The sequence below is a fragment of the Dermacentor variabilis genome, chromosome 8, assembly GCF_050947875.1.
Source record: "Dermacentor variabilis isolate Ectoservices chromosome 8, ASM5094787v1, whole genome shotgun sequence".
NCBI lineage: Eukaryota > Metazoa > Arthropoda > Arachnida > Ixodida > Ixodidae > Dermacentor > Dermacentor variabilis.
In genome coordinates this window covers 139,730,673-139,746,902 of record NC_134575.1, presented here as the reverse complement: position 1 = coordinate 139,746,902, position 16,230 = coordinate 139,730,673, and the positions used below count along the sequence as shown (strand labels likewise).

The window sequence follows — 16,230 nt, the reverse complement described above, 5'->3', positions numbered from 1 at the left end:
CGGCCAGGCGCGAAGAGCAGCGGGAGCGGCGAAGGTGCCCTCTCCCCGCTACCCTCCGCGAGCGAGCACGTGATTATCGCGTGATAACCGCGTGGCCGCTCCGGAGATATCGGGATGCGCGTGCGATCCCCACAGTATATTGTAAATACACTCTTTCTATACTCCCAACGTACCCGTAACAATATCACTAATAAAAATCTGGTCCCTCGGGTAACCCCCCTTTCTTCTCGTTTATTACATAACGAGGGTCTCGAATCCGGCATCACTGATGCCTTCGGGTAGCATGTGTGGGTTTATTGTCCGGTTGCCTTCACCTAACGAGATCACGTTCTCGTGACGCCTGTGGCAGAAAGGATGTTCCACATCCGCCGCCAAGGTTTGCGAGTGGTGGCGCTGGCTAACATTCGTTCCAGGATTCTACGGGGAAACATAAATACACAAGTAGATGGAGAAACGGCGCCGCGGTAGCTTAATTGGTAGAGCATCGCACGCGTAATGCGAAAGTTGTGGGGTCGTTCCTCACCTGCGGCGTTTCTTTTTCATCCACTTTCCTTTCCATTAATTTATTCTTTCTTTATTTCATTTATTAAGCACAAGTAATTTCACCCTATGTTGTCCTTCGTGTCAGTGTTTGTTCGCTTGTTATCGATGAGGGCGGACACTCACTGTCAGAAAGGGACCACTACAAATTTTTCATCAACTGCGGCGCTTTATTTTTCTGAGGAAATCGCATGGGTTTCCTATAGTGCTTGACAATATATTTTTTTACATTTCAAAAGCAAAGGGCTCAGGTGAAGCTGCAAGTTTAACTGTGGTTCATTTGTCGTTTGTGATCAACAACTCAACTCCTTAACGCGTACTAGTTTTGCTGAAAAGTAACGACGTCGGAGATTTTTCTAGACACAGTACGAACCCAGAAACCATTTATGCCAGAGGAACTTTCACTAATGTTACATATAAGTTTATGTTGCATTGGCTCCTCGATGCGAGAGCGCCTCAACATACTTTGAAACTGTGTGGTTAATAAAGCGGAACGGGAAAGGTTTACTTATTTATTTTATTTTCCAAAGATGGCGGCAGCAAAAACTGAAAAAAAAAATTAAAACGCCTAGTTGCACAAGCCCCTGCAATTATGCCACTGTAAATTCATCCTATTCATGCTTACACAACATCCCCTATGAATAAAGAAAATATTTATGGAGTTGTAGAAACGGGAGAGCCTCGTTCAGAATAGCAGAAAAAAAAGTAAAAGAGAAGAAAGACAGAAGTAACTCGATGCAACAACAAACCAGAAAAGAGGTCAAAGCTATCTGTTCCTTTCTATGGCAAGCCACAAAATTATTGCAATGGTGCTAGGCCGGAGCAGCCGCTGTTTCCGTCGGTGACTGCAGCACCGCCGTCGTGCGCACAGTAGTAGCGCTGCTGAGCGGCCCCGAGCTTCCATCCCGAAGCCCGGAACTCGATCAGTTCGAGCAGCGCCTGGCGAACATCCGCTGAGCGATTGCTGTCCGTGAACGAGTCCCGGAGACACTTGGCCAGCGCCGCCGACAGCTGGGCATCAGCTCGCTGGATGCTCTTGCCGGCAGTCATGAAGACAGATCGGAGGCACTGGATCTGCGGAAGAAGTTGTTATAAGTGCTGGCGCTTGGCATCCCGTGGCAGCGTCTGAAGTAAGGGGACACCTTTGTCGGCGCCTGCGTTTAATCTTAACCTGCATTCGGGTTAACTGGAATAATGCCAGTGCACAGATTATTTTCCGTTCAAGCTCCACCGAACTGTAGTTGATGCGATCAATAATCGAATGCGTGTACAAGAGCGGTTATTGTCATCTGGAGTTCGCATGAAGGACGGAAGCAAGGTCTAAGAACACAAGCGGTACGTTAAATGGGACATAAAAGAGAGAAAGGCACAGCCTTTATGTCGCATTTTGTGCCATATTTCCGTGGAAAATATTATGTACCAACTAAGCCTAACAAGGCACTTCTACAAATTCGTGATCTACCGCGTGAAAGGTTTTTCCAAACAGAGTTTATTCTGAATCATGCAGCGAAATCTTTCAAAGATGCACATCGCCCTAGCCTTAGGTCGCTAGTGCGAGTTTTATGTTTGTCAAGCCGTTAGGATCGTCTGTATCGCTCCTCCGACAAACGCAATACAGCGAACTTCCACGCCAAGCCGCTGCTTCGTTGACCGAAGCTTTCCGTGAAAGTTCGCTCCATGTAGTCAGGTGTTTAGGGCTTAACAACCTCGCTGCTGACTTTTGTGTACCTATGCTTTCTCGGGCACTTAATAGGTACTTTCATTAGTACTGAGCTATACAATGCACCTGAAATGAACGCAGCGCAATTAATGGTCGCTGAATCACATTCCCATACAAGTCATTCAAATGGAGCCTAATCGGGCAACTACTGCTGAACGTGCTTCCTACAGGACTTTCGTCTCTTACCTAGGTATATACGTGGATACTTGCATTCGTGTGCGTGCGTGCGTACATGCGTGCGTGCGTGCATGCGTGCGTGCATGCGTGCGTGCGTGCATGCGTGCGTGCATGCGTGCGTGCGTGCATGCGTTCGTGCCTGCGTGCTGTACACAAATGCCGCGGCAGCATTCACCAAGGTCTGATATGATGACGTATATGTGACGTAGATAAAACTCCGTCACTTCGTCTTCGAAAAGCTGGGTTCGACGGTTCAACGGACGGATGTACAGCGCGAGAGTTAAGACGAAGAAAGAGAGCGGCACTAAAATAACAAAGCTTTTAAATGTTCTGCTGTTTTACGTGCCAAAACTATGCTAAGATTAGGAAGCACGCCGTTGTACGAGACTCAAGAATAATTGTGGCCACCTGAGGTTCTTTCACGTGCACGTAAACCTAATTATGCTAGAGTTTACCTTAAATTCATGCCCCATTGAAGTCAGCGGTACAAGACGTGCATGCGCATTGGGGCAAATGTACTGCGTTTTAGGGTAACACATAAGTGTCGCGCAAAGCGATAAGGTGCACCTGTACCTAAATACACGATCACTTTTGCACTTCGCTCCCCCGTCGAAATGCAGCATCACGGCGGGAGTCGAACCTGCAACCTCGATCTCAGCTGCGGAATGCCATAGCCACTGGGCAACCGCGGCGGGTATACAGGTGGAGGGAGGAAGACTGCACAGCGCTAAGAACTTTGAGTTTCATCTGGTATCTCTTACAGAAGGCCAATTACTACCAACTCTAATATGTAAATCACTAGAAAAACGTCTTCATAAAAATCTTCTAACTAACATCACGTTGTGTTACCTGGGCGTACCCTCTCCTCCCGGTTGCCTGCATGCTTGAGGCCATGTACAGTGGCCTGCCGTTTCATTCCAACAATTTTCCTTAATGATATTGCGTTACCGATACTTCATTGTCGGTCAAGCTTCTCAGTAAGTAGCACTTTTTCGGAGCATCGTTCACCGATAAACATGGCATCGTTAATTGGCTGGTTCGATTGAAAAAAAAATTTAGGCCATAGCTTAGCGCTAACTTTCTGACATACTTAGAATGCGATTATCATGAACGCATGGAGATCTGTACGCGTGCGTTACGGGCAGCCTTGCAAACATTCATGAATGTGACGTTTCTGTACCTCGTCCAGTCTTACAAACTTGCGATTTCGAGTACACCGTGACACGCTCGCTTACGCTCAACGCACCTCTAGCTCCCTCGTAGATCCTTACAAGGTAGCTCAATTTTTAATGCTCTGATGTAATGCCTAGTCGATGGTCAGATCACAAATATAGGTCTACCAGCACAGCAGCTCAATGCTTGAACCCTTAGGCTACAATCACACGCATTCTTGTCTCGCAAAAAAAAAAACGCTCTTTCGAAAGCCTGGCGCATGTGCCAAGTGCCAGTTTCTCGCATTCCTCGCTCGTGAAAGTTGGCGCTTTGCAATCTTTGCGCTAGGCTACCTTTGCAATCTATTGACAATTAAAGCTGCACATGAGTTACACATGCAACGACGCCAAGTGTTTACTGAAGGATGCGGACAACAAAAAGACGTCTTTATTTCTAAATTATAGGAAAAACAAAGTAGTGGCAAACGAGACATCTGTTCGTAATATCGCTAGCACAAAGTGTCAGCTACGATAACGTACTTTTTCGGAAGTTTGCCAGCTCGCTAAACCCTCAAAACCGCAACCATAGGTGTGTTTCTTTTCCAGTCATCTTCAGTAGACGATGTTGCGTTTCGCCTGCGACACGTGGTTTTGCCGGCGCGACTGCGGCGGGGCGGCAGACATTTTGGCCCGATCGTCGTCGCCGCAACACTCATCGCCAGGTGTTTCCAGGCGCGTCTGCGGCGATGCGACCGCCTAGGGATCTCGTTCCAGTCATTGTGCCCGAAACAGGCGATGCCAAAGCAGGGATCTCATTCCAGTTATTGTGCCCGAAACAGGCGATGCCAAAGCAGGGATCTCATTCCAGTTATTGGGCCCGAAACAGGCGATGCCAAAGCAGGGATCTCGTTCCAGTCATTGTGCCCGAAACAGGCGATGCCAAAGCAGGGACCATCTTCTCGTTACAGTCATTGTGTCCGACCGGCAGCGCCACGACAGGGTGCTACGAGATCGTGCGCAGCGCCACGACGGGGTGCTACGAGATCGTGCGCAGCGCCACGACAGGGTGCTACGAGATCGTGCGCAGCGCCACGACAGTGTGCGTCACCATTAGCCCATTGTACATTCACGTGCTCGTCTTTTGAGGGGTTCCTTCTTGCCCTCAACTGCGAGAGTATAAAAACAGCTGCCCCCGGACGCCAAAAGGAGGGCTCCGATTTCTTCTGTGGAGTGAAGTGCTCTCCCGTCTCTCTACTTCGGTCAACCTGACCGCCAACTCTTTGCGATGTTAAAATAAACAAGTTGTTTTGTTGTTACCAGTCGACTCATGCTTTGCCGGGACCTTCGGATGCTTCCAGTTGTACCCCAGGCCGCCAGGCCAACGCTACCCTTGGGGCTTGCGACCCAGGTACAACCACGGGCGTCAGCGCCGAGTTCCCAACAGATCGTACCAGCGGTCGGATCCAAACATCTGGTTGGCAGCGGTGAGATCGCCTACGACTTCAAACAACGGTCTGCCAGCGGCGAGATCGCGACAACGGAGGCCAGCAGCAAAGAGATGCAGTTGACAGTATGCTGAGCAGCTCAACGACGATCCGGGAGCAGTGCAACGAGCCCTGTGTGACGACTGGTTGCCTGCAGCGGAACGACTGCGCGGAATTCCTGCCTGCGAGGTTTGGTGAGTGCGGGACTTTCTTCTTCTGAGCTTTGCCAGGCTTTTGTTAGTGTCAGAAACAGAGCTGGTAATTGTGGTTGTCGTTGCTGCCGGGTTAGTTTGCGGCAAGACAATAGTAAGCAGTAGAGAAAGCAGCATTCAGAGCAGCCATGGATTTGAAGTCGTTGCGCAAACCGAAATTGTTGGAGCTTGCAAGAGAGTTGGGTCTGGATGTCTCGGACAAACTCAGAAAACCAGAACTGCTAAAGGCTATTCTTGAGTTAGAGGCTGAGGATGACGAGCTGTCGGAATGCCTTGAGACTATTGAAGAGAGGGAGACTGCAAAAGAAAAAGAAGAGTGTGAACGTAAAGAACAGAAAGAGCGAGAGCAACAAGAGCGTGACCGTCAACACGCTTTGGAAATGAAGCGTCTTGAGGTAGAAATGGAACGCGCTCGTAATGGAAGTCAGGCACACGGTGCAGGAGAACGCGTATTGTTCAAAATGACTGACCTGATGCGGCCGTTTAAGCTTGGAGAGGACATTGGTTTGTTCCTGGTTAACTTTGAGCGAACGTGCGAGAAGCAGGGGTTCTCTCGGGAAACGTGGCCACAGCGCTTGCTCACTTTGTTACCCGGCGAGGCGGCCGACGTAGTCGCTCGCTTGGATAGAGAGGAGGCAGAGGATTTCGACACAGTGAAATCGAGTCTTCTAAAAAAGTACCGGCTGTCTGCGGAGGCGTTCCGTCGGAAGTTTCGGGAAAATGAGAAAGGCAGAAGTGAGACATATACAGAGTTTGCGTATAGGCTTATGTCGAACATGCAGGAGTGGCTCAAAGAAGAGAAAGCGTTTGGTGACCACGATAAAGTTCTGCAGTGTTTCGGGCTAGAACAGTTTTATAGTCGGTTACCTGAGAACGTGCGATACTGGGTCTTGGATAGGCCAGACGTGAGTACGGTGGCTAGAGCCGCTGAGCTAGCCGAGGAGTTTGTGACGCGTCGAGCTCGCGGAGCTAAGGACGGTCAAAAGGGTGAATTTGGCTCGAAGTTTGAGAGGCCGAAGTTCACACCCATGAGAGCAAAGAGGGACACGCGTAGTGAGGATGCGAGTGAAAGCAGTCCGACCAAACGTAAAGAGACGGCGGCAGCCAAACGCAGAAAGCGGTTCGAGATGAGGCGAGCGCGCTTGTGTTATACGTGCCAGAAGCCGGGTCACTTTTCGGCGCAGTGTCCGGAAACAACACCAAAAGTTGTGTTTTTTTCAATAGGCAGCACGGACGAGAACATGAAGCTTCTCGAGCCTTACATGCGAGACCTCCTCGTGAACGGGAAAGAGTGCCGAGTGCTTCGCGATTCCGCAGCTACGATGGATGTAGTTCACCCATCTTACGTAGAACCCCATATGTTCACGGGCGAGTGCGCATGGATCAAGCAAGCCGTGGAAGCTCATAGCGTGTGTCTGCCGGTAGCAAAAGTGCTTATTGAAGGACCTTTCGGAGCGCTTGAGACGGAGGCCGCAGTGTCATCTATGCTGCCACCCCAGTACCCGTACCTATTTTCAAACAGGTCCGATCACCTCCTGCGCGAGAAGGGGCTTTTGTTTGGTGAAGCTAGTGTTCAGGCCTTAACCAGATCGAAGGTTCGGGAGCTCGCTGCAAAGGCGGTAGTTGCGGGGCCGACGTTATCAAACAACGAAAAAGGGTCAGAGGCGCAGCAAGCTGATATTCAGAGCACGCCCGAACTGAATAAAATTGAGTCTGTAGCGTTGAAGGCGCCAGATACTGGAGAGGAACCGCCCGACACGGGAAAGTTAGAAGAGCTATCTACAGATTTGCTCATCGCGCCTACGTCAGCCGGACTTCATAGGTTGCTAAGAGTCAGCCGGTCGGCTTTGATAGCCGAGCAAAAAAAGGATGGCAGCCTGGAAAACGTGCGCTGCAATGTCAAAGAAGGTATCGCCAGACTATACAAAAGGGTTCATTGTTCAGTGCGATGCTAGTGAGCGAGGCATGGGCGTTGTACTGTGCCAACGGGAAAAGGGAGAAGTAGAACACCCCGTCCTGTATGCTAGTCGTAAGCTGACCAGTCGTGAGCAGGCGTATAGCGCCACCGAGAAAGAGTGTGCATGTCTCGTGTGGGCCGTTCAGAAATTGTCATGCTATCTAGCCGGCTCAAGGTTTATCATTGAGACGGATCACTGCCCTCTCCAATGGCTGCAGACCATCTCTCCCAAAAATGGCCGCCTCCTGCGCTGGAGCCTCGCTTTACAACAATATTCCTTTGAGGTGCGTTACAAAAAGGGGAGTCTCAACGGTAACGCCGATGGCTTAAGTCGAAGCCCCTAACGTAGGAATCAGCCTCAAAATTGTTTGTTACTGATGTTTTTCTTCCTGAGGCAGGATTTTTTTTAACATATTGCTTTTGTTTAGTGTTTCAAAGTGATGATATGCTTTCTAGTGCAATTTTTCAATTTGTGGACGCGTTCTGAGTGATGCTAGACTACTGTAAGGAACTAGGCAGTGGTATAAAAAGGGGAAAGAGCCTGGCAGGGCTTAGTGAGGGTTGTGCCGTGCTTGCTGACTGAGCGGTTGAGTTTTCAGCGTAGTTCTAACGCTTGCCGGGAACGAGAACAAAAATGTGAACTCTCCCGAAGTCACTTTGCAGTGTCCCGTGCGAACCTGAACGAGAGAACGAGGCCTTCTCTGTGCGCTGCGCTCAAGAAACGTCAAGGGACGCCCGACTTCGGTTATGAGCATCATCGAGCGACATCCCTCCGGACAGCGGATGCAGTCCCCTGTCCATCGGGATCTCCTTCCCCCGGCGGGGCGGTCTGTTGCGTTTCGCCTGCGACACGTGGTTTTGCCGGCGCGACTGCGGCGGGGCGGCAGACATTTTGGCCCGATCGTCGTCGCCGCAACACTCATCGCCAGGTGTTTCCAGGCGCGTCTGCGGCGATGCGACCGCCTAGGGATCTCGTTCCAGTCATTGTGCCCGAAACAGGCGATGCCAAAGCAGGGATCTCATTCCAGTTATTGTGCCCGAAACAGGCGATGCCAAAGCAGGGATCTCATTCCAGTTATTGGGCCCGAAACAGGCGATGCCAAAGCAGGGATCTCGTTCCAGTCATTGTGCCCGAAACAGGCGATGCCAAAGCAGGGACCATCTTCTCGTTACAGTCATTGTGTCCGACCGGCAGCGCCACGACAGGGTGCTACGAGATCGTGCGCAGCGCCACGACGGGGTGCTACGAGATCGTGCGCAGCGCCACGACAGGGTGCTACGAGATCGTGCGCAGCGCCACGACAGTGTGCGTCACCATTAGCCCATTGTACATTCACGTGCTCGTCTTTTGAGGGGTTCCTTCTTGCCCTCAACTGCGAGAGTATAAAAACAGCTGCCCCCGGACGCCAAAAGGAGGGCTCCGATTTCTTCTGTGGAGTGAAGTGCTCTCCCGTCTCTCTACTTCGGTCAACCTGACCGCCAACTCTTTGCGATGTTAAAATAAACAAGTTGTTTTGTTGTTACCAGTCGACTCATGCTTTGCCGGGACCTTCGGATGCTTCCAGTTGTACCCCAGGCCGCCAGGCCAACGCTACCCTTGGGGCTTGCGACCCAGGTACAACCACGGGCGTCAGCGCCGAGTTCCCAACAGATCGTACCAGCGGTCGGATCCAAACAACGATTGGATGGAAATGTTCCGACTAGCGATTAATGTTTTCTTTTTTTCTTGTCGAAATATCCAATGTCGAGGACAAATTGAGTGGAAGAAAAATAAAATAAACGGACAACGCACTGTCATTGCAACTGCTGACATATCAGGCAAATTATTAAGCTAACAAGGATACGAGACACTGCAAACGTGACTGAATTCACACGCATCACAAAGAAAAGATGACAGCGTCAATCAAAATCAAGCAGGAAAACAATAGAGGCGTACAAATATTCATGTCAAGTATTAACCCAAAAATATCCTATTCGATTTCTTATTGCTTAAAGAAATCGCTTTTCGTAGTTGTCAAATATTCCTTGCTATTCGAAAACAGTAATGGAAAATGCAGATGTCTTGACTATATGCCGGGAGAAACACCAACGGAAGTACCAACGCTTTCGAATGATTCTTCAGCGGGCCAGATGGCGTTGTTCTGCAGAGGCTCCTGTCACATAAAGAGCGCGTGCAGAAGACAACTTCTGCTGAGTATGTTGCAGTAATTTATTAGGCGTAAGCCTGTCTTTTAGACAACCTCCAAAACGGTTATATATTGGTACGGAGCAGTTGATACATGGATGAACGCGAGGTATGGCAGAGCGATGAATACGACCATGAGGCCGCTTTCACGCGGGCTGGATCAAACGTCTTCTCCTGCCCAAGCTTTCTCTGTAAATATTCTGTAAATATATCGTTCGCCTACATCTTCACTCCGTCGCACTTTGGTGGAGGTGCGGGCTGCGTCACGCCTCGCAACATAATTCCGCAGCAGCCGTCGTGTTGCAGATCTGTCTCCAATGGCGGAAGACGCGACACCTACATCAGCGCCCGCCGCTTCAACGGAAATGCTGGTGCAACCCCGGGATCCTGGCACGTTCTGCGCTTCCGGTGAAGTGGACGTTGAAGACTAGCTGACGGAGAAAGAACGCGTGAGTGCTAACAACCGATGGGAACCTACCATGATGTTATATATTATTATTAAATAGTATTATTATTATTATCATATTATAGTATTAATAATTATTAAGCATTAATTTCTGCTTCAAAGGCACAGCAAAATATGATTCGATAACCACGAAGCTGAGATCGGAACCTCAGATAACTGCAAAGAAAAACTACGCGACTTGTTTGGGAAGCCTGCTAGCCACAAGTACCCGCGAAAAAGGTACTCGCATCACGTGCGCAGACGTGTACAGAATCTTACGTATCGTACATTGAAGACGTGTTATCGCTGTGTCTAAAGTGCGATGTCCAGATGCCTGAGGACGAAAAGGTTGGGCATATCTTGAAAGGGATCGCCGACGACGCCTTCAACCTCGTAATGTGCAAAAATTTCTTTACAGTCGACGGTATTACAAAAGAATGCCGGCGCTTTGAGCCGGCTAAAAACCGGCCCATTGGCCATGCATTTGCCCGTCTTCCCACCACGGCGGCAACGTCTTCTTGCGAAGACCAGACGATCCCACAACGGCCATTTCCACCAGACTAGGGACACGGACTGTACGCCCCGATATTCAGGCCATGATACCCTGCTCCAGTTCACGCCTGTGACTCGAGCTTGACTACGAAACCATTCGTCCAAGCCATTGCCCGACAGGAGCTCGCCAACATGGGCACTCACTCTGTGCCCACCGTGGCCAACGTAACAAAAACTTCATGGCATCCACGCTTATGCTATAAAGAGCAACGATTCGCTACGCGATCTCGTGCTGCGTGGAAAACCCCTGAGGATATCGGCCACGTCGCCCGTTACTGCGCCACTCGCTGGCTCTCGCCGCCTCGCAAGCCATCTACCTCTTACCGCCGTCCAGACAGCAACTACTTCCCGCCTTCCACCCACTTTTATTTCCTCATCGCCACTGATCCCACAAGAATAAATAGAAGCTCCCCGTCACCGCGTGGTCACCTGTCACGCTCGCCACCAAGCCGTCGCCCATCGTCTCGCTCACCGCAGAGTCGCTACCCGTCATTCCCCTTTAGCCCTGCACGTGCCTATCAGGAAAACTATGCAGTTAAGCTTCCCAAGGTGACGCTGCATTGACGACACCCACCATAAATCCTCTCCTGATGCTGCCGACGAGACGAAGCTTGTTAAACGTTGATGTTGATGGCGCCAGTATCTCTGCGCTCGTCGACACTGAGTCACAGATCTCTGTGACGAATGCAGATCCTTGTCGTAGCCTTCATAAAGTGCTCACACCTGCTCCCTCAAGCATCCTGCCGTTCTTCGGGAGTGCACCGCCCGCGTCTGCATTGCTGGTCATCCCACTTCAGTCCAATTAGCCGTCATTAAGAAGTGTCCCCATGACGTAATCCTCGGCTTAGATTTTTGTCCAGTCGTTCTGTCCTAATTGAGTGTGCGACCGGTGCTCTTCAGCTTGAGCTGTCCCATCTTCCCCATATTCCAGCCGACATAACACCAAGGTTATGCTCTCGTCATCACGTTGGCGCGCCAACTCAAGCTGCTACATACGTTATTTTGACGTCTTCACACGACATTCCCAATGGCGACTACGTCTTTTTTCCGGTTATCGACGTTCTGTTACCCCGTAATGTCACCCTTGTTCACATAATTGTTTCTATTGCTGACAATGGAGTGGTCGTTTTCATTCTCAACTTCAACCTGTTTACGAAGGTTATCCCGCAAGCATGTCACTGAGATCTTTCCTTTTGTCGGTCTCCCTCTAGGCCAAACGTCAGTCGTGACTCATCGAATCAACAATGGTGACGTTAACCCTATACTTAACATCCATATCGCGGATCCCATAATGAAGTGAAGTAGTCCAGAACGAGGTCGACAAAATGATTACAAAAGATGTAATCAACCTTCGTTTAGCCCGTGGGCCTCCCCTGTCGTTCTCGTGAAAAAGAAGGACGGCAACTGGCATTTCTAGGTTGATTATCGGACTTTTAACAAGGTAACTCATGAAGACATCTATGCTTTGCCTGATATCGATGACGCCCTCGACTGCCTTCATGGAGCCCAATATTTCTCGACAATCGACCTTCGGTCTGGTTATTGGCAGATTTAAGTCGATCCTATGGACAGCCGAAACGCCGCATTTATTATGCCAGATGGCCTGTGCCGATTCAAGGTCATGCCGTTCGGACAGTGTAATGCCCCAGCAACTTTCTAACGTATGATGAGCTTTTTGCTGCGAGACATAAGTGGCCCATCTGTCTATGCTGTTTAGATGATGTCATCGCCTACTCGCCTACGTTTCACAGCCACCTCTCCCGTTTATTGGCCGTTCTTGCCGTCTTCCGTCGAGCCAATTTTCAGCGCAACTGCGCCAAGTGCCGTTTCGGGCGAAGCCAAATAACTATGCTCGGTCACTTGTCAGTTCTGCCGGTGTTCAGACCCCGATAAGGTGCGAGCAGGGCAGCAGTTTACCATTCCATGCTCAGCCAAAGACGCCCGGAGTTTCGTAGGATTATGTTCCTACTTTCCTCGCTTTGTCCCGAACTTTGCGGCATCGCCCGCCCCTTCACTGAACTCCTGAAGAAGGAAGTTCGTTTCGTGTGGGAACCCGAACAGGCAGCTTCGTCTTTTGCTTTCATACGTCTACTGACTACGCCACCAATACTTGCCCATTTCGACCCCTCATCGCCTTCGTACCGATGCCAGTGGTCATGGAATCGGCGATGTCCTTGGCTAAAAACAGCATGACAAGGAACGTGTCATCACCTATGCCAGTCGCTTTCTTTCATCGTCCGAACGAAACTTTTCTATCACTGAACGCGATTGTCTGGCTTTATTTTGGTCTGTGGCCAAATTTAGGTCTCACTTGTTTGGCCGAACTTTTCCTGTGATTACAGACCATCATGCCCTCTGCTGGCTTTCGTACAGAACGTTGTCGCTACACGACCACGTTCTGTATCTTCGTAATCACAGCTCAGATGGATGGTAATCACAGCTCAGGTTCTGGTTGTTCTACCTCGCATTCTGCGATCCAGCGTTCTTCGCCAGCTTCACGACGTACTATCTGCCAGTCACCTAGGTGTCTCGCGTACATACGCCTGCATCCGGCGCGGTTTTTCTGGGCGGGCATGTACCGTTTTGTGCCCCGCTACGTCGCTGCTTATGAACGCTGCCAACTCTGCAACGGCCCTTCAGCGTTGCCTGCAGGCTACAACCGATTGATATCCCTGCAGAACCATTCTTCCGCGGCGGATTTGACCTTCTAGGCCCTTTCCCTACGTCCATCTCGGGAAATAAGTGGGCTGCGGTCGCGATAGATTACGACACGCGCTTCGCAATCCCCCGGGCATTGCCGACAAGCTCATTCCACAGACCTGGCTACGTAATTCTACATCATGGCGCCCCTCGGCAGCTCTTCACCGATCGCAGGAGGTATTTCCTCTCACGAGTGATCGAAGACCTTCTTCTGCTCCGCTGAACATAAACTCACCACCGCTTATGATCCACAGACGAATGGACTTACCGAGAATCTGAACCGAACGCAAACTTAGATGCTAGTATGTATGTTTCACCTGATCACCGTGACTGCGACAGCACATTGCCATTTGTTACCTTCGCGTACAATACGTGCCGGCATGCAGCCGCTGGATATTCCCCTTTTTTTTTTTTGGTCGACATCCTGCATTGCCATTCGAGACTCTCCTTCCGTCGGCTACTCACTAGCTTACTGAATACGCCAGTGACGTCGTTGGTTGAGCTCGTGCAGCTCGTCAACTTGCCGACGGCAGACCCTGTGCTTTCACAGCACTCCCCAAAGTCCCGTTACGACCGCCAACACAGAGGTGTGCACTTCATGCCTGGCTCTCTGGTCCTCCTATGGTTGCCATGCCACCGCGTTGGCCTATCAGAGAAGCTCCTCCTACGTTACACCGGGTCCAACAAGGTGCTGCGTGAACTCGGTGGCGTCAATTACAAGATTAGGGCCCTGGGCCCTGCTTCTTCGACCTAGCTACCAACTGATGCTGTTCACGTTTCCCGGCTGAAGCCCTATTGCCCTTCTAGCTCCTCACCTTCGTAGCAAGCGCCAGGACGGCGCTTCCGCTACCGAAGGGTGATGTTACGGAGCGATGGATACATGGATGAACAGGAGTTTTGGCAAAGCGATGAAGACGACGATGAGATCACTTGCACGTGGGCCGGATCAGATATCTTCTCTTACCTTAGCTTTCTTTGTAAATATTTTGTAAATATATCATTCGCCTACTTCTCGCAAGTCGAATGCTGAAGGCACCAGCTGACACTAGAACAAAGCGGCCGAAGCGCCCCAGCAACAACACTTCCTCATCGTCTCTTGTCTGCACATCCAGCTCTGCATCACGACACTACGCCGCGGGGGTTGGAGTGCCGACCCGGCGCAAGTGATTACCGCCCGGCAAAGGGACGCGCGTAGGGCTTTGAGCGGGAGACAGAAGCAGCATCGGTTTTTGGCTTTACGGACGACGGGCCTGGGTCTTTGGGAGCAATCTCGTACGTCACAACGGACAGCTGTCGCAGTATTCGGTAGGCACCTGGCTATCGCAACAGAAGTTTTCCTGATAGGCCCACACGACGGGACGTTGGCCGCAGGAACACGAGGGAGCAAGGTACATACTGCACGTGCCAATGGTGCGTATCGTAAAGGGACTCCCGGGAAGTCTGTGTATCAGTGAGGCGAGCGCGGGCAATCTGACGGGCCTGTGCTACCATAAAAATCGCATCACGGGCATAAACAGTATGTGACTGTGTCACTTGCGGAAGTACAGTGTCCAGGGGCCAAGCGGGATCAGAGGCAAAACGGGATCACAGACAAACAGTAGATAAAACGGGGAGCAACCTGCAGTGTCATGGCGGGACTTGTATGCGACGGTGAGATATGGCGGAGCGAAGTCCCAGTCCCGGTGGTCTGGAGAAAGGTACATAGCTAGCATGTCGGCAAGCGTTCTCTACAGTCGCTCTGCGAGACCGCTAGTTTGTGGTCAGTAGAGCATAGGCGGAGGATATCACTGTGATAATGAAGATGTGGGCCCAGGCCTCAAACACACAGGGATGGCACAATGAACACAGAGAAGCTTTAATAACACGGGGACGGGACTAGGATAACGTACACGATAACACACACACAGTTCCCTTCATGAGTGTCTGTCGCTTAGGTATGGTCAAGCTAAGCGTCAATATAGGAAGGCGTCCGATAGCGCGTCGGTATCACACACTCACGGCACGAAGAGGCGCAAAGATGAGTCTGGAGCAGCGAGTGGCGCAGGGGCTGGAGGCCGGGGCGGATGCCCGGCACACGACGAGCCACTCGCGCGACAGCTGGGTCGGGACATCTGCCCGCCACAGGGTAGACCGTTCGGAAGGCTTAGCTGCACCGGAACATGCCGGCGTCGGATGCTCGCCCAGCAGTGGAGCAGGCCGGTTGAAGCCCAAGGACAGCCCGGCCTGTTCCGCCAGCACACCCAGGAACACCGGCCTTGGGTAGACGAGCTGCTCGGCTCGTTCGGAAGGCCAGCCCAGGCAGCTCAGGCAGATCGCATGGCTGCCGTCTCCGCCCAGACACCGGTCCTTCTCTTCCTCTTCGCCCGTCGCCGCCGCACAGCAGTCACGCGCATTCGGCCGCGACATTCAAACAGTCCAAACTCCTATCACAATCACCAATGATCTTTGACAAGAAGTAACGTCTGCGACCCTTGAGGAGCTCACGTGTAGCTCGTGGTGCAGGATGACGTTGTGTAGGAGGAAACCCGCGACGTCAGTGGCACAACTTGCAGGCAGAGCTCCCGTAATGGCGAAGCGCCTGGCGTAATCGGTTGCAACCGCAACCCATTTGTTGCCCTTAGTTGAAAAAGAGAAAGGGCCAAGAGGGTCGAGACGCAGGCGAAAAAAAACGCTCTATGGGAATATCGATGAGTTGTAAAAGACCAGCTGGAGCCATGGAAGTGGGCTTCCGGCGTTGGCACAGGTCGCAAGCAGCGGCATACCACGCACAGAATTGTAGAGGTCGAGCCAGAAGAAACGGCGCCGGACTCGGTTGAAGGAGCGAATAACACCGAGATGCCTAGTAGTGGGCGAGTCGTGAAGTTGTTGAAGCACGGTGGTTTGAAGGGGCCCTGGTACGGCCAGCAGTAGGTCAGCACCATAAGTTGTTTCTACAGGACTCCGTCGGAAGTACAAAACAAACGCAGAGAAGGATCACGCGTTGGCGAGCTTAACCGATCTATGATGGTTCACAGAAAGGGATCACGGCGCTGTTCATCGCCAATGCTGAGGAAGTCTGACATGGACATAACGCTGGTGTCAGATTCGAGGTTTGTGGCTCCCGATGG

At 51.2% G+C, this 16,230-nt stretch overlaps 1 protein-coding gene across 2 annotated transcripts in view; it reads right to left on the bottom strand.

The window, feature by feature from the left end:
* Window positions 1-1,038: 1,038 nt before the first annotated feature.
* LOC142590619 (uncharacterized) overlaps window positions 1,039-16,230 on the bottom strand; it is an 85,097-nt gene continuing 69,905 nt past the window's right edge. For both annotated transcript variants that reach the window (XM_075702950.1, XM_075702949.1), the window contains one exon: window positions 1,039-1,614. In XM_075702950.1, the coding sequence (XP_075559065.1) occupies window positions 1,339-1,614 (276 nt within the window). In that variant the 3' untranslated portion in view covers window positions 1,039-1,338. The remainder of the gene's footprint in view (window positions 1,615-16,230) is intronic.